Consider the following 23144-nt stretch of genomic DNA (forward strand, 5'->3'; position numbering starts at 1 on the left):
GATGTGTTTATTGAAACTGAAATTAAATAATGAGTTCCTAGGGTTTTGTCCGAGCTTCATGTCCTGTGATAGATTATTTGTAAAGTTTTCATATTGAAAAATTTAGTTTTCAACTTTGCTGCTTCCTACCAAACATCATAGTTGAGGAAGTGATTGGGTTTGGGGTTATTAATATGACATACTTGTGGTTTTTTTCCCTCAATTTCAGAAAAGACCTGATAGAGCTTTCCAAGTTGTGGAACTTCGGATTTCCTCTAACTGGGGCCATCCTGAGTACACCTGTCTCTATCGGTTCCGAGTTCACGGGGAGCCTGTCAAGTAAAGACACTACTTACTATTTTTGTACATTTTTGTATATACCGGACAGCCTGAAACACTGGAATCCTTCATGGGTGAGGGCGTATATAATAACAGGACAGTGTCACCCCTTAAATAAATGTTACTGACTACCAGCAGGAGGATGTGAAAATTTAGGTGACAAATGCTCTGACGCCCAGCTTGCTGTGTCCACTGAAACTGCATGTTGAGCGTGTTGTGTCCACAAAGATTGTCAGCAGCAGGGGAAATTCACTGGGATGTGTGGGTATCATATGTACATTGTTTCTGAACAGAAAGCTCTTTGTATTTGTATTAGCAGCAGGAACAAAGCAAGTGTAGTTAGAAGGCTTGACGTGTTCTTGAAGCTTTGATATTTAGCCTTTCACTGGCTCTTCTGAGGGGCAGATCTAGTTCATCTGTTAAATCCAACACACATTTCTTTCAGGGAAAAGCAGTGTCACCAAATTTTCAGAGTTCTAAACTCCTTTCCTTCAAGATGGGATTTTCCTTTATTCAGCACCAGTGGTTACTAAGTCTCTGGGTGGGGAAATGACAAAAATGTGCTTTTCTGCTTAGTTTGCTCTTACATCTGAGAAAGGTTTTCAGTCAGGACTCATCGTGCTAATATCCATGGAGGAATATGGAAGAGTTTCGTTCTTGTAGGTCAAAGTGAGTCTAATTTGAAAGGGGAGGTTTGGACCTAACCGCACCACACCCGGAGCTGTCTCAGCGAGGCTCTTCCCACTGGGGTGCACATAGGAATAGGAACCAGGAAGTCTTGGGTATTTTAGGTTTTGTTTTGAATTTTGCTGAAAAGGGAACACTACAATGCTCTGAGTCTTTCAGAGGCTGCATTGTTATTCTGCTGATGGTTGTCCAAGGCGTTGTCCAGGGTGGCACATTTGTGAAACCATCACATATCAGGATCATGGTTTTTCCTACAGTAGCAGCACTTTTTCCTGGCTTCCAGTTGGAATTTGCCTTTTATTACGACTGTTGGGCACTCTCACTCGAGTCTTGTGAGACTCATTTTGGTTATAACTAATATTTAATATTTAGACTTTTACTGAGCAGACTTTATAAACGAGATATCTGCAAGGAACTTAAAGTGTTACAGATGTTTTACCTTAAGAATAATTTAAGTTTTATTGGGTTAAGACAGTTTTTGGTGTACCATAAATGTTGTATTTTCAGAAAAACATAAAATGATGGTGCTGACTGGTTTTCTGAAGAGTTTTATGTATATTGCACAACAGCCCTCAAATATAAAAAACTACATATAGTAGCGTTTTTTCCCCTCTTCTTAGAATTGGAACTATGCAGTTACAGTGGCTAAAACGTGTACAGATGTTTCATATATTACAAGTTATGTGTATAAATGAAAATTTCCTATAAAAACCAAATTTGGGAGTTGGGGTGGAAATATTTTGAATATTAATTTATTTTTAAAGATGCAAGATAGGACTTTGTGCAATGTATTTTTGTAAATGCCTTTCAAAATATTTGTCTTTGGTAGTGCTTCTTTTGCTGCCACCAAATTGATAAGATGCTATTAAGATGTTTAAATAAAGAATTTTAATTTTTAAAAGTGCATGTTGATATTTCCAATGAATAATAAACAGTGTATTTCTTTCTCAGTTTGTTCGTCTCTGCCCACGGGAGCAGTGGGGCTGGCTGGACCTTAGTGGGCCTATGCCCAGAGGGTCACAGAGTAGGGGCTGGAGGGGACTGGAGCGCTCGCGGGGGAGCTGAAGAGGTCCGGGGCGCAGCGGGGCTGGAGGAGGCTGAAGGGGGCTGGGGCGCGCGAGGGCTGGAGAGGCTGGGGCGTTGCGGGGCTGGAGGATCTGGCGGGGTAGGGCGGCCCCAGCTCGGTCTCCCCGGGGTCTGCCCTCAGCTTCGACTCTCCGGAGCGTCCCCGGCTCGCACCTGCCTCCCAGCGGTCAGGTGCCGGCGCGGCCTCCCCTAGCCGTGGCCTCCGCGCGACAATCTCTCCAGGTGCGCGCGGGCGTCGCAGTCGCTCCAGCGTGTCCTGCTCCCGATCCCACGACGCCCGTCAGGGCCTGAGGGAGGAGTGGCTTCCTCCGCGGCGTCCGGGCACGCCTAGGTCCCTTCACCCCCCTGGGGGCCGGGGCGCTCCCCGCCGCCTCAGTCTCCTAAGCGGCCCTTGGCCGCCGCCATTGTGGCGTCAGCGAGGGCCCCGCCCCCGGGTTACGTGCCGCCCTCGCAGGCGCTGCGGCCCCGCCCCAGGGTCACGTGCCGGCCGCCGGCCGCCGGCGCGCCCGCTCCCAACTGCGCGCGGCTCCTCGCGGCCACCGTAGAGGGCGTCGGGCGCCGCCGGGACGGAAGCCGGGAGGTGCTGCCGACCGCGCCTGCGACAGCGTCAGCCCTGCGCGGAGCGCCGGCCTGATGGCGGCGGCGGCGATGGCCGAACAGGAGGGCGCCCGGAACGGCGCCCGCAACCGCGGCGGCGTCCAGCGCGTGGAGGGCAAGCTGCGCGCCAGCGTCGAGAAGGGCGACTACTACGAGGCGCACCAGATGTACCGGACCCTCTTCTTCAGGTACCGCGGCGCCGCCGCCCGCCTCGGCCCGGCCGGCCGCCCGGCCCCCGCCGCCTGCCATTGGCCGCGCCGCCTCGCCCCGCGCCCCCATTGGCCCGCGCCGCTGCCTGTCGCGGAGGCCGAGTCGGAGCGAGGGGCCGCGGGGCGGAGGGTTCCGGCCTGTCCGGTTCGGTCTCGGCTTCCCCCTCCGGCGTCGGCCTCTCCCTACCCTCCGGCTCCGCTCCGCTCCCTCTCCCGGCCCTGCCCCGCCTCCCCTGCCCGCGCCTCCCCGGAGCTCGGGTGGCTCCAGAGCCCCACGCGAAGTCGCGGGCGTCCTCCCGCGGAGGGTCCGGTCGTGAGCTTACACCCTGTCTCTTATGCCGCCCCCGCGCCCTCCGCATTCTGTTTTGTGCTAAATCGCCCGTTTCGCGGCGCTGCTGTTCGCGGGGTGCCCACCCGCCCGGTGCGGGCCGCGGGCCGAGCGTGGGGACCAGTAACCTCTCAGGGGCTGCGCTGCACGCGGCCCGGGCTGGACGCACGAGCCCTACTCGCCCGGCCATGAAGCGCCGCGGGTTGCTCCGACCGTCCGTCACGCAGCTGCTGCTCCAGGTTTTGGTTCTGCGTGTGACATTCCTGTGCATCGCGCACGTCGCTGGCTCGGGGTGGTTCAGGCCGGAAAACAGTTTGGCGGCGGAGTGACCAGACCTCGGACGTGCTTTGGAGATAACTCCAGAGAATTTCATCTGTTTTGTGGAGAACCTTTTATTTCTAAACTGCCACGGGACAGCGAATGTTTTGGGATAATATTTAAGGGCAAGAACTAGTTTATTTTGTTTTTAATAGGCTTTTTTAGAGCAGTTTTAGGTTCACAGCACAATTGAGCAGAAGTCCAGCGTTTTCCATATACCCTTGCCCGGCCTGCAGCGTGGGCACCCCCGGGAGGGGCGCGCCCCCCAGGGTGGACAGACCCGCACTGACGCTCCGCTGCGCCGAGCCCTCGGTGCACAGGTGTGCTGCATCCTGTGGGTTGAGTTCCGCTGCCCCCAAATCCTCTGTTGGGCCCACATTTTAAGTTTTTCTTTAAATAGCAAGTTGTATCATTGTGTTGAGAACTCGGGGGGTGCTTCTGCTCTGGCCGTAGTTTGCTAACTTGCATTTGGATTAAACACTATCCGTGAGCGGGACCAGGGTCCTGGGCCGGCGGGCCGGCGAGTGACTTAAGTGGTGAAAATGCACTTACTTACTCTAAGTGAGGTGTGGGATGACCCGTCAGTCCCCGGCGTGTAACAGGTACCATGGCCTTACTTAAAACTCTTATCTATGCTAGGAAAAGAAAAAAGACGAATGTTCAAGTGAGTAGTTCTCAATCTCAGCTGACTGGACAGGTCAGGGAGGAGGCCCTGCTGTCTTACGTGTGGAGGTTTTTCTTATTATTTGTACAGACCCTCCTGTGCAGCCAGGGCTGGGCACTCTCGTCTGGACTCCCTGAGTACAGGCTTGTGGAGAGGGATTAGTCACTGTTCTGAGTGAGTGTGAGTGACCTGAAGGGCAGCCTTGGTTCTAGAACTTTCTAGGCATTAACTCCTGACATTCTATAAATACAAACCAGTCAGTCTGCATCTAGCTTTATCATCGTGTTGAAAGTGGTTTAGAAAGAGATTTGCTTTTCGCTTTATTTGGAGACTGTTTAAGTTTACCTGTGGCAGAAACAAGTCCTTAACGTATGATGTTTATAGTGGTGAGTTTTAATGTTAGTTGAATTTGTCACTGAACAGTAACAACTTCCCATTGTAGTCTCTGAAACCTGATTGTTCTTCAAGGAGCAGCCAAAGATGTAAGCGGCTCGTGACTGTAGGTCAGCAGTGAGCCTTCCAGGTGGGTCGGCCAGCCGTGACTGTGTGACGCAGAACTTTTCTGTCGTTCGAGATGTGCCCTGGTGCTTGGCTCTTCTTGAAGTTTTGTGTATAAATATTTGCCTGGTGATTACTCAGCAAAAGCGGATCTTCCCAAAAATAAACACGATGTTCCTTGTTTTGAACCAGTTTGCCGCAATAAGGGATTTGATTGTTGATTTAGCTTGTAAGTGACGAGTTCCCAGGTGGAGAGAGTATTTCGTAGGGAGATGGGTGACGATCTGCATCCCCCACACTCTGTACCAAGTGTGAAGGTGGTAAGGAGCTTGCACTGTGAGGGTTAACTGGGAGGGGCCCAGGGCTGGGCTCACTCCTCTCCGTGGGACCTGGGGCCCAGGACAGACATGTTGAACCTGTCTGAGCCTAGGCTCCCTCGTGGGTCATTACCTCACTGTGCTGCCCAGGAGGTCCCTGCGGTAGCACCTTTGTCCACCCAGGGCAGAATTCCACGCAGACAACCAGCCCTGCCTTAAAGCACTCCGTGGGTGGGCAGCTTGTGGAGAAGTCAAATTCCCCAAATCATGCTAAATTGTTTCATGTCTTTGTATCGACAAACATATATTTGCATATTTACATAAAACATACAATTTGGTGAGCTTTGATGTATTAATATGAATGCACCCATGAAACTATCACCAATCAAGATAATTGAAAGTACCCATCACCCCTAAAAGTTTTCTCCTGTGCCTTGGTAATCAGCCTTCCTCACCCCTGCCCCAGGCAACCACTGATCTGCTGTCCCTCATTTAGAATAAATTGCATTTTCTAGAATTGTATGTAAGTGAAATCACAGTATGTGCCCTTTTTTGTGTTTTTAGATTCATTCAGTGTGATTATTTCGAGGTTCATCCATGTGTCTATGGTTGATTTCTATTGCTGAGTGGTATATTCCCTTGTGTGCCTTTACCACAATTTGTTAATTCATTCAGCTGTTGGATAAATTCACCAGGTGCCACTATTAATTCACTTATGCCCCACAGCAGTTTCAGGTGGAGGAGAGGGAGGAACTGGGCGGCCCAGCAGAGTGGTCTCACAGGGTGTGTGTCCCATAGAAGTTGAGCAGTAGTTCCTGGTCCACCTGGTTGCATTGGAGGCTGACAGGGTTAAGAGAGTGTTCACCTTTGTCCTGTGGATAGTGCTGGTTAGGGGAGGTCACCTTTTCTCTCCAGACTTCTCTCTGCCAGGACGGGGAGGGAGTCGTTTTCCAGGCCTGTTGGATTATTGGTGCCTCATGAAGTCAGTAAATCTCTGTGGCTGTGTGACAACTTTGCCAGAGTGGCCCCAGTGCCACCCTCTGGCCTTGAGGGGCCTCACTGTTGGCTGCATTGTTTGCACATTTGCTTTTAAAAACTTGATGTGGTTGAGAGCCCAGCCCAGGTGGCAGTGATCCGTGGCGTCCACTATCAGAATTGCTGGGCCTGGCGCCTGCCCTCCACTCCCTGCCCAGTGCTCCTGTGGCCCTCCGCCCTGCCATGGAAAGTGAGTCTTCCTGCCACGTGATTCTTCCTGAGATTTTGTTTGAGTTGATTGTTGTGGCCTGAAACCGTATTTTGCCTCTTAAGTCATATAAAGAAATTTTTGGAAAGAAAAACTTACGGTGTGTGTTTTGCACACGCCTCAACCCAGTGCCTAAGATAAACTGTTTGCTAGAGGAGCTGTTGGCAGAGCAGGCAGCTGCCCCTTGTCAGTTCAGGTGTTGTCCTTGCAGCGACCCTTTCTCAAGCAGCGTGGCCCCCGGTCCTCTCCTGAAGGCAGGCACCAGCCGACCCCATGTCCAGGTGTGGGTTGTTTAACGTGACAGTGTGGGGACTTTACTGTGCAGTCTATAACTGTCCCTTATAGTTAGATGTTCTGCTGCATCACAGTGTTTCCTACACACCCTCCAGGCTGGGGCACAGCAGCCTCCGGCTGGTGAGGGTGATAGGCTGGAGATTTGCTCCACGAGCTCTATCTTTTGATCCACACAGTTTTTATCACTAGTATTAATACTAACATTTCTGTGTTCTGCTCTTGTGTGTGCGAGGGAGAAAGAAATAAGAGCAAAATAAACTGCAGTATTTGCGCAGACACGCTCTGTGGATAAAGATGCTGCCATTTTTAGCTGGCAGCACCAACGTGCACCAACTTGGAAAGTCCTTCATCTGAGGATGACAAAAGTCCTATTTCAGTGTATAAAGGTGCTTTTGGGGTGTTCATGTGGCATATCCAGCAGCTGCAGCGGTCAGGACTGTGTGGACAGATTGGGGAGGCCACCTGGGCTCTGCTCCAGCCACTCTCGACTCTCCTGTGGCCTCAGGCCTCAGAGGGCATCAGTCCTTGCTTAGTCACCCAGAAACAAAAACTCCCAGGGCCCGATTCTTCAGTGGAAAAAGCACATCGTTTTCGTGTTTGCCTCGAACTGTTTTGTCTTTATCAGCTGCCCGTGGTCAGGAAACACGTGGTTTCCACGAGGTGACAGCTGTGCGCACAGGAGCCTCACCATGTCCCTGCCTCTCCCCTCTGGAGCTTGCGCTGCCCTGGGAGCAGGAGGCGCAGGGGCCGTCGTGGTCCAGGCTGGCTGGGGGAGGGGGTTGCCTTAATCATCTGCAGGTTCCCTATATCCCAGGAATTTGGTTTATCTGCCTCTCAAGGAGTTGTTTTTTCTTCATCTGGTTTTCTAAGAGGTTATCTGTTACTGTACCTCAGATAGAAGAGTCTAGAACTGTGTAGTGTCACATGTAAGCAGGAACAAATTGGCCGGTCACGTACGATAAGTGCATACGGTTGTAGTGTCCGTGCAGACCACAGCGTGTGGCTGTGCGCTGTGAGTACTTGTTCTTAGAGACCCTGCTGCCGCGCTGAGCAGGCGCATGGAAGGGCTCCGAGATTCTGCAGGGCGGCTCCCAGCATCCTGCGGGAGTTAGGCAGCGGCGCTTCGGGACAGGATTTAGGAATGAGGATGGCTGGTCACAGGATAAATGGCCCTGTCGAGTGCCAACGGGGCAGTGGGTCCCCACCCAGGTTTGGAGCGTGAGAGAGACAAAAGACTGCTGATGGCCTGGCAGGTGGCATCTTGCTTGGGGTGTTATCTTTTACCTCTGGGTGACCACCCACAAAATGCAGCCAGGTGGGGTCTCCTGTTGGGGGGCCTGTCTGCCAAGCTAATGGGATGCCCCCAAGATGTCTGGTTGTAGTACCTTTTTGCAGAAAAGACCGTTCCTATGGTTAATAGCACAGCCAATGCCTGTGTTCCCTGCCAGCCGGCTAAAGTCGCGTTGCCCAGACTTGAGTGGTCTGCGTATTTCTGTGTCTTTATTTCACCTGCATTGCTATTTACTTAATATTTTTCTTTAACTTGACTCGTTTTTAAATATGGCTCTGTCTAAGGAAATTTTGGCCCAGAGACACGGAGTTGATTGGCTGGTTATATTTTTTTGCTAATAAGATGACGGTAATCAAGGTGAATGTATAGCCAGTGAAACAATGTGTTTTGGGAGGCGTGGCCCGTCTTGGCTGCCCCCAGACTTTGTCCTCACAGGCAGGGCCCAGCTGCCTCCCGATGTTTGTCCTTTGCACACAGCCCCTCCCATCCTGCCTGTGGCTCTGAGGTGCTTAGGTGCCAGCCAGGCCTCTCACTGCACTGTGCTCCTGTCCCTGTGCGGTTCGAGAGGCCGGCTTTCGTAGCTTCACAGGGCTGAAGGCCACACAGGCTGGTCCCAGCCCTAGGAAGGGAGGTGTGCAGCACAGGAGGGTGCAGACGGGGCACACATCCCGGGGACAGAAGTGCATGGGATTCAGCAGGAGGGAAGAAGGTGAGATTGCAGTTGTTGTCCCCAGGAGGACCCCATGCTGGGACCCCTGTTTCTCATCCCCGTGTGCCCTGTGGCCCCTCAGTTCTCAGATGTGTGTACGTCTGCTCTGCTCCTTCTGGGAGCACCTGCTATCAAGGCAAGGTCTGTCTTGAAGATGGAAGGCTTGCGCTGCTTGTCCCTGCTGTTGAAACCCAGGGGCTGCTCAGAGAGGGGCTGCTGTCTGGCTCCGGGACTGTTGGAGCACAGGTGGCCCCACCCACAGTGTCTTCAGGTGGGTCTGCTGGTCCCACCAAGGCTCGAGCTTGAGAGAGCAGGGACCTTTGTGTCCAGAGGTGCTCCACACGGCCCTCGCGGTCAGGAGGAGCTGGGCCTACAGGCAGAGGAGAGGCCCCTGGGGCGGCCACGCTGAGCAGGACAGATGGACAGACTCTTCTTTTCCTTCCCATGGAGCTCACGTGCTTCAGGAGTTGCTGTTTCCACTCCTGATAAGAGGTGTGTGTGCACAGGATGAGGCTCCCACGCTCCCCTGTGCACCTTCAGCATCTAACCCCCCAGACCACGCCCGACGTGGCAAGCATATGGATGGGAACTCCCACCCTCTGGGGAGCGTCTGCAGCCGCTGTCCCTCAGCTAACAGCTTTTCTCCCTGGTGCAGGTACATGTCCCAGAGCAGACACGTCGAAGCCCGAGAGCTTATGTACTCAGGGGCGTTGCTGTTCTTCAGTCATGGCCAGGTGAGTGTGTCCTGCTATGGCAAGATTGCTGCCCTGGTGGCCGATGTCGGGCCGTCCTTGGCTCCAGCCACTTTGGCGGCAGGTAGCAGAGGGTGCTGGTATTCCCGGCCACTGCGGGACCCTCGGGCTGGGGCAGTGGGTGCTGCACGTGTATTGTTTTGGTATAAACGGTCCTGTTTTGTTTGCTCCTAGGCCAGGGGTTCTCAGTTATTCTGAGTGACACGGTGCTCAGGACAGATTTCCTTAACTTCGGTTTGTTCACAGGCTTATGTCTAAAAAACCGGAGCTACTGCCCAGCTTTATATTATCTGTTCTGTACAAATCAGAGCTTTGTTCTCAATTGTGTGATTTTTGTTTCTTAAATGTTTTGTAGCAAAACAGTGCTGCAGACTTGTCCATGCTGGTCCTAGAGTCCCTGGAGAAGGCAGAGGTGGAAGTGACCAACGAGCTGCTGGGTGAGAACTGGCGGTGCTGTTTTGCTGGGCACGAGGGACCATGGCTCCTCTCTTCGCTGTTCTTTGACATGGCGCTTCCACGCCTCTTGCCTCCATTCCATGTCTGCTGGGGTCTCTCGTGTGCTGGGGTTGATTTTGCTGCAGAGGCAGCTGCTGCCCAGTCACAGTGAGTCGAGCTCGCAGGCAGCCCCACTCAGGTACTCTGGCGCTCCCAGGACACGCTTTCTGCACGGCATTGAGTTGGCGAGTGGGTACCCTCTGTCCACAGGCCGGGCTCTGGTCAGCGAGCCGATGGCAGAGCCCTCTGTGTGAGCTGGGAGGGGAGGAGAGTCCTGTGGGCCCAGAGGTGGTGGCTGTGCGGGAACCCAGCCTGCTGTTCCCGTCCCAGGCTCTGCTCCCACCACAGTCCACCCTTGCGCCTGGCGGCCCAACTCGGGCTAAGCCGTGAGGCTGGGAAGGTGTTTGTCCTTCCTTGTCACGCTCTGTGGCACACGGTGCTGCCTCTGCAGCAGAGAGGTCAGTTGCCTGGACAGCACTGGAGCCCGGGGACACCAACACACCAGTTCTTTTCAAGTTGAATAATTGTCATTTTTAATTCATGTTTGTAAGATGTGCAATACAGAGAACTGGGGTGGCCGTGTGTTCCCCTGGATGAGGGTCTGTTTGTGTTATTTTCAGAAAACCTGGCAAAAGTGTTCAGTCTGATGGACCCCAATTCCCCGGAGCGAGTGGCCTTTGTGTCCAGAGCCTTGAAGTGGTCCAGTGGGGGGTCCGGGAAGCTGGGCCACCCCCGGCTCCACCAGCTGCTGGCCCTCACCCTGTGGAAAGGTAGGCCCTGGGGCCCAGGAGGCAGGGTTGGGGGGTGGTGCTCTGCCCTGGCAGTGACAGGGCCTGGCAGCAAATACGGCCCCTCTGCTCCTGGAGCTTGCGTTTGCATCATCCATTTTGATCCATTGGAATCGTCCACCAGAGCATAGGAGGGAGGCTCTGCGCTCTGAAACCTGGGCAGTTATGCTTTGAGGTTCAGCCACCCTTGCTTGAGGACAGCCCCAAGGGGGTGGGGTGGCAGCCAGAGTTGGCCCGGCCCATTTGTCTTCCTGCTCGTACCCGTGGTGCTCCCTACTCTCCAGAAGATGTGGATGGCCCCGCCCCGGGGTCCTGGTGCTGATCCGACCCGTGCTTGGCTGGCCGAGCTGTTTTCTCCGCAGAGCCCATCTCATTTTCTGGTTAAGCGTTTGTGGGGATCATTTAGTCCATGCAGTGGGTCCTGGAGGTTTGGCTTAGTGTGGTTGGTTTAGTAGCTCCAGGTCTGCTGCTTGGGTACCAGAAAAGGTGCTCAATAAATCTTGGTTGAGTGACACGTCGTTCGTTAGGATTTGAAAAGGCTTCCTCCCAAGCACGGTCCCCAGGAAGTGTATGTGGTATATGACCTGGCAGCAGGCCTTGCCGGCCCGGCCGCCTGCCCAGGCCCCCAGGCGTCCATCTGGGTGGCTTAGGTGAGAGAGGTGGAGAGGTACGGCTGTGTGGGGCACAGGCACCCCGTAGGAGTTCAGGTCTAGGCTGAAGGTGACTTTCCTCCAGAAATTAGTGCAGCTCAGCCTTGTGAACAAGCTCCTCCTAGGAAGAGCTCTATTCTGACAAATGGTGAAATTGGGTGAATGTATGTGTTCTCTGCAGGTCAGCAAAGCCAAAGTCCATCCTACCCTCCTCTCGCCCATCCATCATATGAACGCTGGATGCCTAGCAGGCACCAGCCCTTGTTGGTGCTGAGATCTCAGAGCCCCAGCCTGCCAGGCACTGCCCACTGGGCAGAGGGGACTGAGAGGCCACCCCCTTTCTCTTCACGTGGGGCAGGTTCACCTGGCTGTGCCCTGCTCTCTGTCGTCAGAGAGGCTGTCAGCTCCCCTGGCACCTGTCAAGCTTTCCCTGCCTTCACCCCAGAGCCACATGGTCCACCAGGTCTAAGTAGGATTCAACGGCCAGAAAGTTGAGGGAAGCTCCTTGGAGGAATCTGGCTGAGTTAATTCCTTGGGGTCGCTTTGGTCCTCAGAAGGGCAGGGACCTCCTCGTCCTCCCCGTAGAGACCGACCCTGGCCATGCTGTCGAAAGCAGGTTCTCTGCTGCTTCCGCTTGTCCATCTGTGCCAGCACCCCTCCCCCATAGCACACAGCCCTCAGGGGGTGAGCACTGCTGAGTCCCGGCAGGTGCCACTCTGCCAGGCAGGAGTGAGGTGGCAGAGGCCCTCACACCCCCCGCAGCCCCTGGGTGCAGCCTTGACCTGTTACCTTGTCTTGCAGATGAGTCGGGGCCTGTGTCTGCAGGGGGGTCACCTCCATCAAGACGCTGGGCAGCAAGTGCTGCTGTGGCCCCTGTCTCCTCCACGCCTGTGTGTGGGGCCCTGTAGGGAGGGGGTGGGCGGAAGGCGGTGGGCGTGAGCAGCGCGTGCCACACGTGCACAGTGTTGCACAAGTGCTTGAGGCGTGCGTATTCCATGTGATAATTGTCACAATACGTGAGGAGTAAAGTGTCTGTCATGGAGCCCCTCCCGCCACAGGGTTGGTTGTGGGGTCCAGAACACGTCGGGGGCTTTCCTTAGCGATGTCCACGGAGACCCTGCTGAACACGCTGGTGTTGGTGGGTGCCCCTCAGGGGTGGGTGCAGCCCTCGTCCCTGACTCTGGGAGTGGCCGGCTGGGGGTTCTTGGAGCTCACAGGGACTCTGAGGGGGGTGGGGCTGCTGTTCCTGACAACCACGCCCTGAGCCGCCACCCCTGCTTCTCCTGGGATACAGGTTACACTCTGCTCCAGGGTGGTCGGGCTTGCTAATGTCTGGTATAGTTCTTTCCATAATGTCCTTCTCCTGTGGAGGCCCTAAAACTAGAAGGTTATTATTTTGGAGGTGCAGGGAGACAAACAAGATAGGCAAACAACAGAGTCGGTACTCCTGTCACTCAGCACCAGGGCCCTGGGCACTCAGGGCAGACAAGGGCTCCTCTTGGGTGGGTGAGGGGCAAGGTAATGCCCAGATCTGGACAGGAAGGGCCAGGCTAGCACCGGTGTGGGGGTGGCCCAGGGTGGAGGGTGTGTGAGCAGGTGTGGGGGTGGCCCTAGTGGCCACAGGAGTGGAGGGGGTGTGTGAGCAGATGTGGGGGTGGCAGCAGGTGTTGGGGTGGCCCCAGGGGCGGAGAGAGTGTGTGAGCAGGTGTGGGAGTGGCCCAGAGTGGAGGGTGTGTGAGCAGGTGTGGGGGTGGCCCCAGGGGTGGAGGGAGTGTGTGAGCAGATGTGGGGGTGGCCCCAGGGGCGGAGGGAGTGTGTGAGCAGGTGTGGGGGTGACCCCAGGGGTGGAGGGGGGTGTGTGAGCAGATGTGGGGGTGGCCCCAGGGGTGGAGGGAGTGTGTGAGCAGGTGTGGGGGTGACCCCAGGGGCGGAGGGAGTGTGTGAGCAGGTGTGGGGGTGGCCCCAGGGGCGGAGGGAGTGTGTGAGCAGGTGTGGGGGTGGCCCCAGGGGCGGAGGGAGTGTGTGAGCAGGTGTGGGGGTGACCCCAGGGGCGGAGGGGGGTGTGTGAGCAGGTGTGGGGGTGGCCCCAGGGGTGGAGGGGGGTGTGTGAGCAGGTGTGGGGGTGGCCCCAGGGGCGGAGGGAGTGTGTGAGCAGGTGTGGGGGTGACCCCAGGGGCGGAGGGAGTGTGTGAGCAGGTGTGGGGGTGGCCCCAGGGGCGGAGGGGGGTGTGTGAGCAGGTGTGGGGGTGGCCCCAGGGGCGGAGGGGGGTGTGTGAGCAGGTGTGGGGGTGGCCCCAGGGGTGGAGGAGGGTGTGTGAGCAGATGTGGGGGTGGCAGCAGATGTTGGGGTGGCCCCAGGGGTGGAGGGAGTGTGTGAGCAGGTGTGGGGATGGCACGGGGTAGAGAGTGTGTGTGAGCGGGTTTGGAATGGTGCAGGGTGGAGGGTGTGAGCAGGTGTGAGGTTTGAGGGGGTCACTCACGGCCTTGCCTATTTTAATGGGAAGGAGAATCCTAGGCTTGTTGTTGCCGTTGATCTGAGGTTCAGGGTGCTGTGCTGGCAGAGGCTCAGGTGTTAGCATTTCCTGTCGTGTTTCTCCATGTGAAATTGCCATTTGAGTAGGTCAGAAGTGCCGATGTTAGCGGTTTTTATGGTTCACCCTAATGTGCACAGGACCTAGCGGCTTCACTAGCCTAGCATAGTAAGGTCTTTGGTTGGTGACTAGCTCCGCCCTCTCGCTGTTTGACATTTGGTGCTTTGAGCGAGAGGTGTTTGGTGAGTGTTCACCGTGAGCTGCCCTGAGTGGGCAGTAGGTCTGCCTGTTCCCACGTCCTCAGGGCTCCTAGCACAGGCGGGACGGGCAGCACAGTGCAGGCACGTGGGCCAGGACGTCGGGAAGGGGAATCTCCTCACATCTCTGTGATGTGTTGTGTCCATATTAAAGTGTTCTTTCTGTCCCTTCACAGAGCAGAACTATTGCGAATCCCGGTACCACTTCCTGCACTCTGCTGACGGGGAGGGCTGTGCCCACATGCTCGTGGAATACTCCACCTCCAGGGGCTTCCGCAGCGAAGTGGACATGTTCGTGGCCCAGGCCGTCCTACAGTAGGTGCTCACTGTTGACTCTGCCAAGTCCTTGCTTCAGTCGCTGCCTGGGTTTCAGGCTGCCTTGGAGCAGGTCACTGTCCCCTTGAGTTCACTCTGGGTAGGACCCAGAGTGAATAATTTTTAATACATTTAGTGAGTTTTAAGAAGTATCTTGGAATATGCAGTGCGCATGCTTCCTCAGGCTGTGTTTGTCTCTGCAGATGTTTCTGTGCATCTAAACCCTCAGTGCAAGCACGGGACCCCCAGCTGCATGTTGCCCCCCACCAGTTCCCTTGGCCCTGTAGAGTCCCTGCTCTAGCTGGGCCTTCCTCGTCCTTTTTCCTTTCCCTCAGTTATCTTGAAATACCAAAACATGCCTCAGAGTTCTGGAGTTGTTAGTGAACATCCGCACCACCAGGCCCTCCCCGCAGTTCCCTGCCAGGGTGGGGTGCGTGGGTCCGAGCGACCGGCCGCCTGCACCGCTGAGCACTCTGTGACAGACTCTGCCTTCCTCCTTCCCTGATGAAAACTGCTCACATGTGGTCCTGCCGATCTCCTCCCGCAGGAAAAGCCTCGATTTGGGAGGTGGGCACTGGGGCAGGACGCGCCTTGCTCACTGGCACCTGCTGTTCCTCGCAGGCTGTGCAGCTGCAGGGCTCTGCTGCAGAGCTGCGGGTGTGAAAATGGAATCGTTTAAAATCTATCTCCCCGGCTTCATGACTCGTGGTGCACATGTTTTCTCTGGAGCCCTGAACCCTTTTTCTGTCCCCTCTGGCACTGCCTGAGTAGTGTCCCTTGCCGAGCAAAAGCCGGGGTCTGTCCAGCACTAGCTCGGTGTCAGGCCTGCGGGCTGAGCGTTCTTACACAGGCAGGTGTCTGGCAGGTACACGCAGGTGGGGGCAAGTGGAGGTTTTAGTTCAGTGAGTGTCAGGGACACAAGTTCGGCTCTGGCGCCACCATTCGTAGCTCTCTCGCCCTTTGACGAGCCTGTCACCTGCCCAGTACTCTCACTACTCTTCTGTGAATTGTAAAGCTCTACAGCACTGCGCTGCCCTGAGGACGTCCGTGTGCAGCACAGGCCCTCTGAGCCCAGGGCGAGGGTCCTGTGGGCGCACACTGGGAGGGACCGCAGAGGCTCTCCGTACCTGCAGCAGCTTCCCTCGCTGTTTCCACCCACTAGGATGTTCTCACTTCCAGGTTTCTGTGTTTAAAAAACAAAAGCAGCGCATCGGTGGTCTTCACGACATATACACAGAAGCACCCGTCCATTGAGGATGGGCCTCCGTTCGTGGAGCCCCTGCTCAATTTCATCTGGTTTCTGCTCTTGGCCGTGGATGGGTAAATCTTACTTGTTCAGGTGTGCACGTGTGAGTTCGTGTGTTGTGTGTAGGTGTGTGTACAGATGTGAGCGTGTCGAGTATATGGATTTGCGTGTATGGGTGTGTGCGGTATGTGTATAGGAGTGTGCAGTATGTGTGTAGATCTGTGTGCAGGTGTGCATAGATGTGTGCAGCGCATATAGATCTGTGTGCAGGGGTGTATAGATCTGTGCAGTGCGTGTGCCCACGTGAGCATGTGGAGGTCTGTGTGGATACTGGGATGTGTGGTTTTCTCGTTTTGTTTTCCTTTTCGTCAGACGTAGGTCTGACGGCTTTCTTGTGCCCAGTGGCAAGCTGACGGTGTTCACGGTGCTGTGTGAGCAGTATCAGCCGTCCCTCCGGAGGGACCCCATGTACAACGAGGTGAGGGCCCAGGGTGTCAGGGCAGGAAACCCTCGAGTCCACGTGCTGTGCTGCGAGGGCAGTTCCAGCACGTTCTGCACCCTGGTGACCGCACTGCCTTGGCTCTTGCAGTACCTGGACCGGATCGGACAGCTTTTCTTCGGGGTGCCGCCCAAGCAGTCGTCCTCCTACGGGGGCCTGCTAGGTAAGCGGGCGGCAGAGGCCGCGAGAGGGCTCCACAGCAAGGCCTTCCTCAGGGAGGTTACTCTGAAAGCTACTTCCTTTTCTTTCTAAGTTTTGCTTTTTCCTGTTTTATCTGTGTGGGGTCGAGGTCCCTTCCTCATACCCACTGTCTGCGCCGATGCCCCTGACTTGGCCCGGAGGGGCTCTCTCATCCTCCCTGAATTCCCACGTACAATCCTACAATCAGCCCTTGCGGGATGGCTCTCAGTGCGCACGTGTGGTATTACCACGTTTGTCAGGCTCTGTCTCCCAGCGTCACTGCTGGTCAGGAGTGTCCAGACGGAGAGTCATCTGTTTTCCTGTCGGACTTCAGAACTGGCTTCTCCCCTGCCAGCCAGAGTGCTGTCAGCGTGCTCAGGGGGAGGGAGCTAAAGGTTGCAGATAAGCGAGATTCTATCTCTTTATATCCAAAGAACATTGTTGGGCCAGGCCGGTGGCTCACACCTGTAATCCTAGCACTCTGGGAGGCCGAGGTGGGCGGATCATTTTAGCTAAGGAGTTCAAGAGCAGCCTGAGCAAGAGTGAGACCCCTTCTCTACTAAAAAAAATAGAAATTAGCTGGACAACTAAAAATATATAGAAAAAATTAGCCGGGCATGGTGGCGCATGTCCTGTAGTCCTAACTACCTGGGAGGCTGAGGCAGGAGGATCGCTTCAGCCCAGGAGTTTGAGGTTGCTGTGAGCTAGGCTGATGCCACAGCACTCTAGCCCCAGCAACAGAGTGAGATTCTGTTTCTTTCTTTCTTTTTTTTTTTTTTTTGAGACAAAGAACATTGTTTAATTTTGCATTTGTTCTTTCTACCTCATGGTTTGGTTTAAGGGGACATTTTGAACTTTTTGAGTGAGTTATTCTTTGGGTAAAAGTCAGGTCAGCGGCAACCACACCCACAGGTGACAGCAGTGGGCATTTTTGTGTGCAGCCTTTGAAGCTTTGATGTATCTTATTTATGTATAATTTTAAGAGTATAATATTCAAGTGCTTTATATTATAGCTTTCTCTGTTTAAAAGTGATATTTCTGTGACTTGTTTTGGTAACTCGGTAGGCCTCTCTTATGGCTGTACCCTGGCCCCCACTGGTGGGTATTTGGGGTTTGTTCTTCCCTAAAGCCACGCAGCTGACATGTTTGAGCATTTCTCTCTGATCATCAGCTCTGTGTCCTCCAGAGTCGCAGGCAGCCCTGGAACACGCCCTGGCGTGGCGGGTGCACTCACGGGTGGGAAGGTGGGGCTGGTTAGGGCGACCAGAGAGCTGCTCTGGCACCTGCCACCTGGTGTCTCCCTCCAGGGAACCTCCTCAGCAGCCTCATGGGCTCCTCAGAGCAGGAGGAGGGCGAGGACAGCCCCGACGACAGCAGTCCCATCGAGCTGGACTGACACTGCCCTGGCGACACGGAGACCCCACAGTCGACAGCTCAAGGGCTGGTTTCAGACGGAGTCCTGGAGTGTGGCTCCTCACACCCGCGGGCTCGGCTCTGAGGCTGGCGGTAGCTGCGTGTGCGGTGTCTGTCTTTATTTATGTGCGGTGGCTGAGGGTGGCGTGGCCTGTGGCTGTGGCCTGCCTGTCACTGTGTGGCTGGGGCCTGAGAACGAGGCCCTGGGCTTCTCCCGGCTGCCTGTTCCCCGGAGATTGATCCACAATAAAGCACAGGCCTTGCTGCCGCCTCACCCTCTCCCAGTGCTTTGTTTCCAGTTCCTGTGGGGAGGGCCGAGGGTGACACGAGGAGGCCTATCCTCAGGGACTGGGCAAGTTGCACTCGGTATGTCCAGCGCAGCCCGTGGGGGGCCAGAGGAGACAGTGGCCATTCAGACGTGTGAACCCAGCTGCACCTCCTATGGTCTTCAAACGTGAGCAGTTTTCTTTTTTATCTTGTTTTTGTTTGAACACGGGTGGCTCTGTAATCACGGTGTGCTTGTCCCGGTCGCAGACGGCGCGCGCTCTTGGGAGGTGGGCGAGTGCTGGCCGGGCAGGTGCCTGCGTGGTACTTGGCTGTGGCCCTGCCCGCTGGGGTCTGGTGTGGCCCAAGGTGTCTCAATATGGACCCCAAAGCCACACCCTGCTGGGCTCTGTGAGCACCAAGCTGCTGCTCTGAAAATGCTGTTTTATAAAAAGGGACACTGCGGGACTGTCCGTCTTTCATAATGCAATATTTATTTGTACCGGGTGGTTGATCCTTGGACCTAACATTAGGTTTTAACCAAATAACCAGTCCAGGAATTGGCAGACTGTCCTTTATCACTGATGCCATTCCAGACATTATCAGTATAATTATAAAAGGGGAAACATTTTATTTTTTCACGATTAAAGTGAAAGTTGTAGATTAATAAGCAGTGATCGTGCGTGGGCAGGAGGGAGACATGCAACTTTATTCACTGTAAAAATGAAATTTAAAGGAAGGTTTGTGTCAACTGTGGAGCATAAATAAATCCTTTATACTGGGCTTTGCAGCACTGGTCCTTTCTGAATAGCTCTGGGGCTGGTTTCGGGGCTGCCCTGCGGGTCTTGGCTGACCCCCCAATGCTGGCATGGGGGTCTGAGGCAGAACCGGGCTGCAGAGCGTGGGGGTGTCCACAGCCTTCAGGGCCCCGGGGGCTCTGAGCAGAGGCCTTGAGAGGCCTCATGAGGGTGGGCTGTGGCCAGTGTGTCCTGGGTTTGTCCAGACTGCAGAGGGACACGCAGGCAGTGTCGGGGGGCAGGGGGCTGACTCCCCTGGCTGTGACGTTAGGTACGCGCATTTAATTGGGTTGAAATCTGAAAAAAATCAAATCCCCCAGCTCTGGGTGTCCTAGCTTCAAAGAGCTGGCCCTTGAGTTGCAGAGGGGTGGACTGCGCTTTTGCACAGAGCCCCCCACCCTGCTGTAGTCACCAAGGGAGAGGCCCAGCGAGTGCTCGGGGGCAGCACTGTGCCCATGTTTTACCATAGCTTTTGTTTAGAAACCATGAGTTTGATCCAGCACGATTGGTCTATGCAAGAACAGTTTGAGCACAATGTGGTGGACGTGCGGTTTTGCTCAGGATTAACGCTAGATGAACACAGAAAAAGCCAGCCAGTCAGAGCCCTGCAGGACGCTTGCAACCACGCACCCCTGTGCTGCCCACCCAGATAACCCTCCTCCCTCAGTGACACCTGCTTCCACACACCAGCCTCGGGAGCTGCCACGGTGCAGTGCTGTTTTGTGCACCTGCGTGCTTGTGACCACCTAACTCAGGAGATGCCACCACCCATGCCAGCAGGACGGGCTTGCTATCGCTGAAGCCCCGTGGTCTAGGCAGCGGTGCTGGACAGAGAGGACACCTGGCAGCAGCCCTGACACCACCAGCAGCCCAGCCAGTTCTGTGCTGGCCCCTGCCAGGGGTCCTCTCGTAATCCAAGTGACTGACCTTTTATGGGTTGTGAGTTTCCTGCCGTGTTTGAAAGAGTTGTGTTTTTTTTTTTTTTTAGAAGGTTAAGATTGTCAGTGTTCTTGGTAGAACACATGCACTCGCACACATACAAGGTACACATGTGCACACATATGCACTCCAGCATTCAGGGCATGTGCCCACACTTCCATGCTGGAAGAAGGGTCTAGATCGGCCCAAGAGGGCTGTGGTCAGGGCTGACCCCATGCAGTGGGGTAGATCTAGGGGTACCCCAGGGTCCTCATGTCTGACCCAGGACCGACTGCTTGCCTCACTGTCCAAGAGCAGTAGTGGACGGTGGCACCTGGCCCTATCCCTGAGGGCCAAGGTGGGCCCCAGCTTCAGGGTGTGGGGACCCTGCCTGTGTCCTCAGCACCGGCCTAGCTGCCTTGGGGACTCCCAGGCTGGGGTTGGGAGGCCTGCGGGGTCCAAGTTTCCTCACTTGAGAAGTAGGATTCAGCACATTCTGTGGGAAGACACAAGGCTGCGTCATACCTCGCCAGAGCCCTCAGTGCTGGGCAGGGCTTGTCCTCCAGGCCCGATGGAGGTCAGGTGAGGGTTCTGGGCCCTCTGCCCACAGCCACTGTAGGGGTGGGTGGGGGCCCGGGATGGGAAGCCGCATCTCCCCTCTGCATGACAAGCTCAGACGTACCACAAACCTGGACTCAGTGCTGCGGGCCAGCAGGCAGCTCGAGGCCCCTCGAGGGGCACCAGTACCCCATCCGGCCCTGCCCAGGTGGGGGCTGCTGGGGCAGAGCCGTGTGTTCCCAGCTCGGTCCCCTCCCAACCCCAGCATCGGACACACAGCTAGGGACACGCCAGAGCCACACTTTATTCCAGGCTGCAACGGGGGCGGCAGGATCCCTGCCTTAGGAACCCCCCCGCTTGTCCAGGGCTCCCCTGGGGCACAGCTCAGCTGGGCAGGGCTGGGGGGCCTGGGCCACCAAGTCACCACAGGGGTGTCCCCCGTACATGCCCCACCCAGCCTGCGCAGATGGCCAGGATCTGTCCTGCACAGCTCTCATACACGGGGAACCCTCGGAGCCCAGCGAGGTCCTGGACTGCGGGACGGGGCACGGGAGGTTGGGTGGGAAATAAATACAAGGCCTTGGAGGACTGCCGGTCGCCAGCAGCACTGCCACCTGCCGCTGGTGGCCTCTCAGCGGCTCAGGCCATCGTCCTCAAAGGGTTCAAAGGCTGCAAGGTCAGGGCCGGTGGGCAGGGGTCGCTGGTCAGCGAGCACCAAGCTGGGCAGGTAGAGATGCCCAGCGAGCAAGGGGGCGGCCATACCAGCCCGCGCAGCAGCCTAGCAGTGCCTGGCTGAGCCCTCCCAGCCAGGAGCCCGGAAGCTCCAACTGCTGGGGCTCCAGTACCTGTGCGCACCATTTGCTCTGCCTGGAAAATTGCCCCTAGCAGCACCTGCGCGGTCAGCTCCGTGCAGGTAAGGGCTGTCCACCTCCACCCTGACCCGGGCCCGACCTACGCTCAATAAATACTAGCTGAGGGGGAGGGGGAGGAGGGCCCGGGGCAGGGTGGCCATGCGGCAGGTCCCAGAGTCCCAGTGGCCATGCCAGCCCCACCGCCCACAGCAGCCTGACCGTGCTGGTCACGGGGGTCTCGCTCTGGGGCCTAGAAGTTCCCTTAGGAAGGCAGGTGGCAGGGACCTAGGGGGGCCCATGGGCACTGTCCCGAGCTGGGAGCCGCCCGGCCCTCAGGCAGGGGGCCCAGGGGCTGGGTGTGGTCGCAGCAGCATGAGGGGTTGGAAGTCCTGCGATGAGGTTCCAGAGAAAACGGTCCTAGTGACTACAGCCCAGGCCCTACCTGGGGCTGCCCAGGAGCAGGGGGTCTGGGACAGCTAGCCTCCGCAGGATGCCCCCGAGGTCTGGCCACCTCCTCGCCGGCTTGGCCACGTCGCAGTGAGTCCAGTGTCTCGGGCCTCCAGACTGCCTCTTGCTAGGGTTTGTGCTTGAAGTGGGCTTCCACTGCAAGTGGGACAGCACCAGGCTTGTCACGCTGCACAGGGAGCCCAGGCCACCCAGGGGCAGGCCCGCACCGCCACCTCACCCTCACCTGCATACTCCTGGGGCAGCATGGGCCTGTCTACCACCTTCTGAAACGCTGCCACCCACTCCCGCTGGTCCGACTCCGTCTCACAGGTGAACAGGAACTTGCGGTCGGGCGTGACGATGGTGATGCCATGCGGCCAGTGGTAGCCCTGGGTGGACGGCGGGAGCCCGTCCAGCACCTTGTAGCCGCTCTCCTTGCTGCCAATGAAGACCTCCCCTCGGGCAAAGGCATCCTGTGGGACCAGGCTGGAGGTGGGGGCGGGTCCCAGGCACAGGGCGGCTCCACTCCCAGCCCAGCTGTGCTCAGAGCTGGGCCAGGCCCAGGCAGGGCGGGAAGTGCAGCCCCTCCCCCGCCAGCAAGGCACTAGTTCTGCCGCAGGTGACATGTCAGGTGACAGGGTAGCCCAGGCTGGCTGAGCCACTCTGGGACTGCGGCCCTTCCTTACCAGGGGGTCTTTGAAGTACATCAGCCTCCGGTCATCCATGGTGAACCAGCGCTTCCGGAAGCCTTCTGTTTGCTGTGGGTCAGAGAGGGCCAGTGACCAGCAGGGCCCTGCCCCCAGCTGTCCTAGCTCGCTGCCCGCTGCCACAGGGGCACGGTGTGTGACCAGTGCAGGAAGGGCCTGTGCACGTGCTGTTCCTCTCGCCTGCACGCCCTTCCCGCCCCTCCACACCAGCACCCCCTTCTCGCTCCTGTGTCTCCAGCCCTCCTGGGGGGCCCCAAGTGGGGGTCCAGGTCTCAGTCACAGGGCCCTCTGCACCTGCACTTCCTGGCACCCAGGGTCCTGGGATTCCTGTCTCCCCCAACACACAGTAGGGAATGGCACGCTGGCATGATGTGGCCTGGCCCACACAGGCACACGGGTCCCTTGAAGAGGTGCAGGAGGGTAGGGGCCAGACCCAAAGCCCAGGACACGCTGGTCCTGGGTCAGCTGGGATCCCAGCTGGGCACAGACGAGGGGCCGCGAGGACCAACCCGTAGCCGACCTGCTGCTACAGAACGTCTTGCGGCTGCCCATAGCAAGACGACCAGCTTAGAAACACTCAGCACCAGGGAAAGTCGCCCGTGCTTTGGCCCAAGACCCTCTGTGACACACTCTACGTCCTGCCCTGGCAGCCTGGGCCCAGGCAACAGAACCAGCAGGACAGAGGCTGAGCTGGGAGTGAGGCCTGGGCCTCCCACACCCTGCACACCCACCTTGGGCCCCGTCTTCTCCATGTAGCCTTCCTTCAGGTAGTTCCTGGAGAGCTTCGGCACCAGCTGGGGCGGAAAACGCGTATGGGGGGTGGGGCTGGCTCCTCAGGAGCTGGCTCAGCCCCCACCCCAAGGCCCTCCCAGCCAGGCTCCCTCCCCTCCTGGCAGGAGAGCAGGGCCTAGGCTGGC

The 23144-nt window shown here is 56.6% G+C and overlaps 3 protein-coding genes across 23 annotated transcripts in view; 2 read left to right on the forward strand and 1 right to left on the reverse strand.

Annotated features, from left to right (window-relative positions):
* The window catches only part of SUN1 (Sad1 and UNC84 domain containing 1), a 54338-nt gene extending 52431 nt beyond the window's left edge, over positions 1 to 1907 (forward strand). For all 14 annotated transcript variants that reach the window (XM_045542917.1, XM_045542915.1, XM_045542918.1 and 11 more), the window contains one exon: positions 209 to 1907. In XM_045542917.1, coding sequence (XP_045398873.1) covers positions 209 to 322 — 114 coding nt within the window. In that variant the 3' untranslated portion in view covers positions 323 to 1907. The remainder of the gene's footprint in view (positions 1 to 208) is intronic.
* A 727-nt stretch (positions 1908 to 2634) lies between these two features.
* Positions 2635 to 17964, forward strand: GET4 (guided entry of tail-anchored proteins factor 4). Of its 7 annotated transcripts, none has more exons than XM_045542933.1 (9): positions 2635 to 2876; positions 9215 to 9293; positions 9667 to 9748; positions 10427 to 10576; positions 14209 to 14347; positions 15527 to 15667; positions 15996 to 16071; positions 16183 to 16255; positions 17580 to 17964. In XM_045542933.1, the coding sequence occupies exons 1-9, from the start codon at positions 2725 to 2727 to the stop codon at positions 17666 to 17668; spliced, it is 981 nt and encodes a 326-aa protein (XP_045398889.1). In that variant the 5' UTR covers positions 2635 to 2724; the 3' UTR covers positions 17669 to 17964. The 7 variants fall into 7 exon arrangements, with proteins under 7 accessions (XP_045398889.1, XP_045398895.1, XP_045398891.1 ...); XM_045542939.1 differs by lacking the exon at positions 2635 to 2876 and adding an exon at positions 3106 to 3863 and having other exon boundaries at positions 15966 to 16071; XM_045542935.1 differs by lacking the exon at positions 2635 to 2876 and adding an exon at positions 3877 to 4145 and having other exon boundaries at positions 15966 to 16071.
* Positions 17965 to 20502: 2538 nt separating this feature from the next.
* ADAP1 (ArfGAP with dual PH domains 1) overlaps positions 20503 to 23144 on the reverse strand; it is a 48930-nt gene continuing 46288 nt past the window's right edge. For both annotated transcript variants that reach the window (XM_045542932.1, XM_045542930.1), the window contains exons 8-11: positions 22959 to 23021; positions 22207 to 22278; positions 21765 to 21993; positions 20503 to 21676 (exon numbers count right to left, since the gene is read on the reverse strand). In XM_045542932.1, the coding sequence (XP_045398888.1) occupies positions 21648 to 21676; positions 21765 to 21993; positions 22207 to 22278; positions 22959 to 23021 (393 nt within the window). In that variant the 3' untranslated portion in view covers positions 20503 to 21647. The remainder of the gene's footprint in view (positions 21677 to 21764; positions 21994 to 22206; positions 22279 to 22958; positions 23022 to 23144) is intronic.

The sequence above is a fragment of the Lemur catta genome, chromosome 2, assembly GCF_020740605.2.
Source record: "Lemur catta isolate mLemCat1 chromosome 2, mLemCat1.pri, whole genome shotgun sequence".
Classification (NCBI taxonomy): Eukaryota; Metazoa; Chordata; class Mammalia; order Primates; family Lemuridae; genus Lemur; species Lemur catta.

Excerpts from the sequence above, each read along its gene's own strand:
- GET4 (XM_045542933.1), top strand. The coding sequence starts at position 2,725 with ATGGCGGCGGCGGCGATGGCCGAACAGGAGGGCGCCCGGAACGGCGCC. Across the intron at positions 14,348-15,526 it reads GTGGCCCAGGCCGTCCTACA|GTTTCTGTGTTTAAAAAACA; the intron begins GTAGGTGCTCAC and ends TCTCACTTCCAG. Across the intron at positions 16,256-17,579 it reads CTCCTACGGGGGCCTGCTAG|GGAACCTCCTCAGCAGCCTC; the intron begins GTAAGCGGGCGG and ends GTCTCCCTCCAG.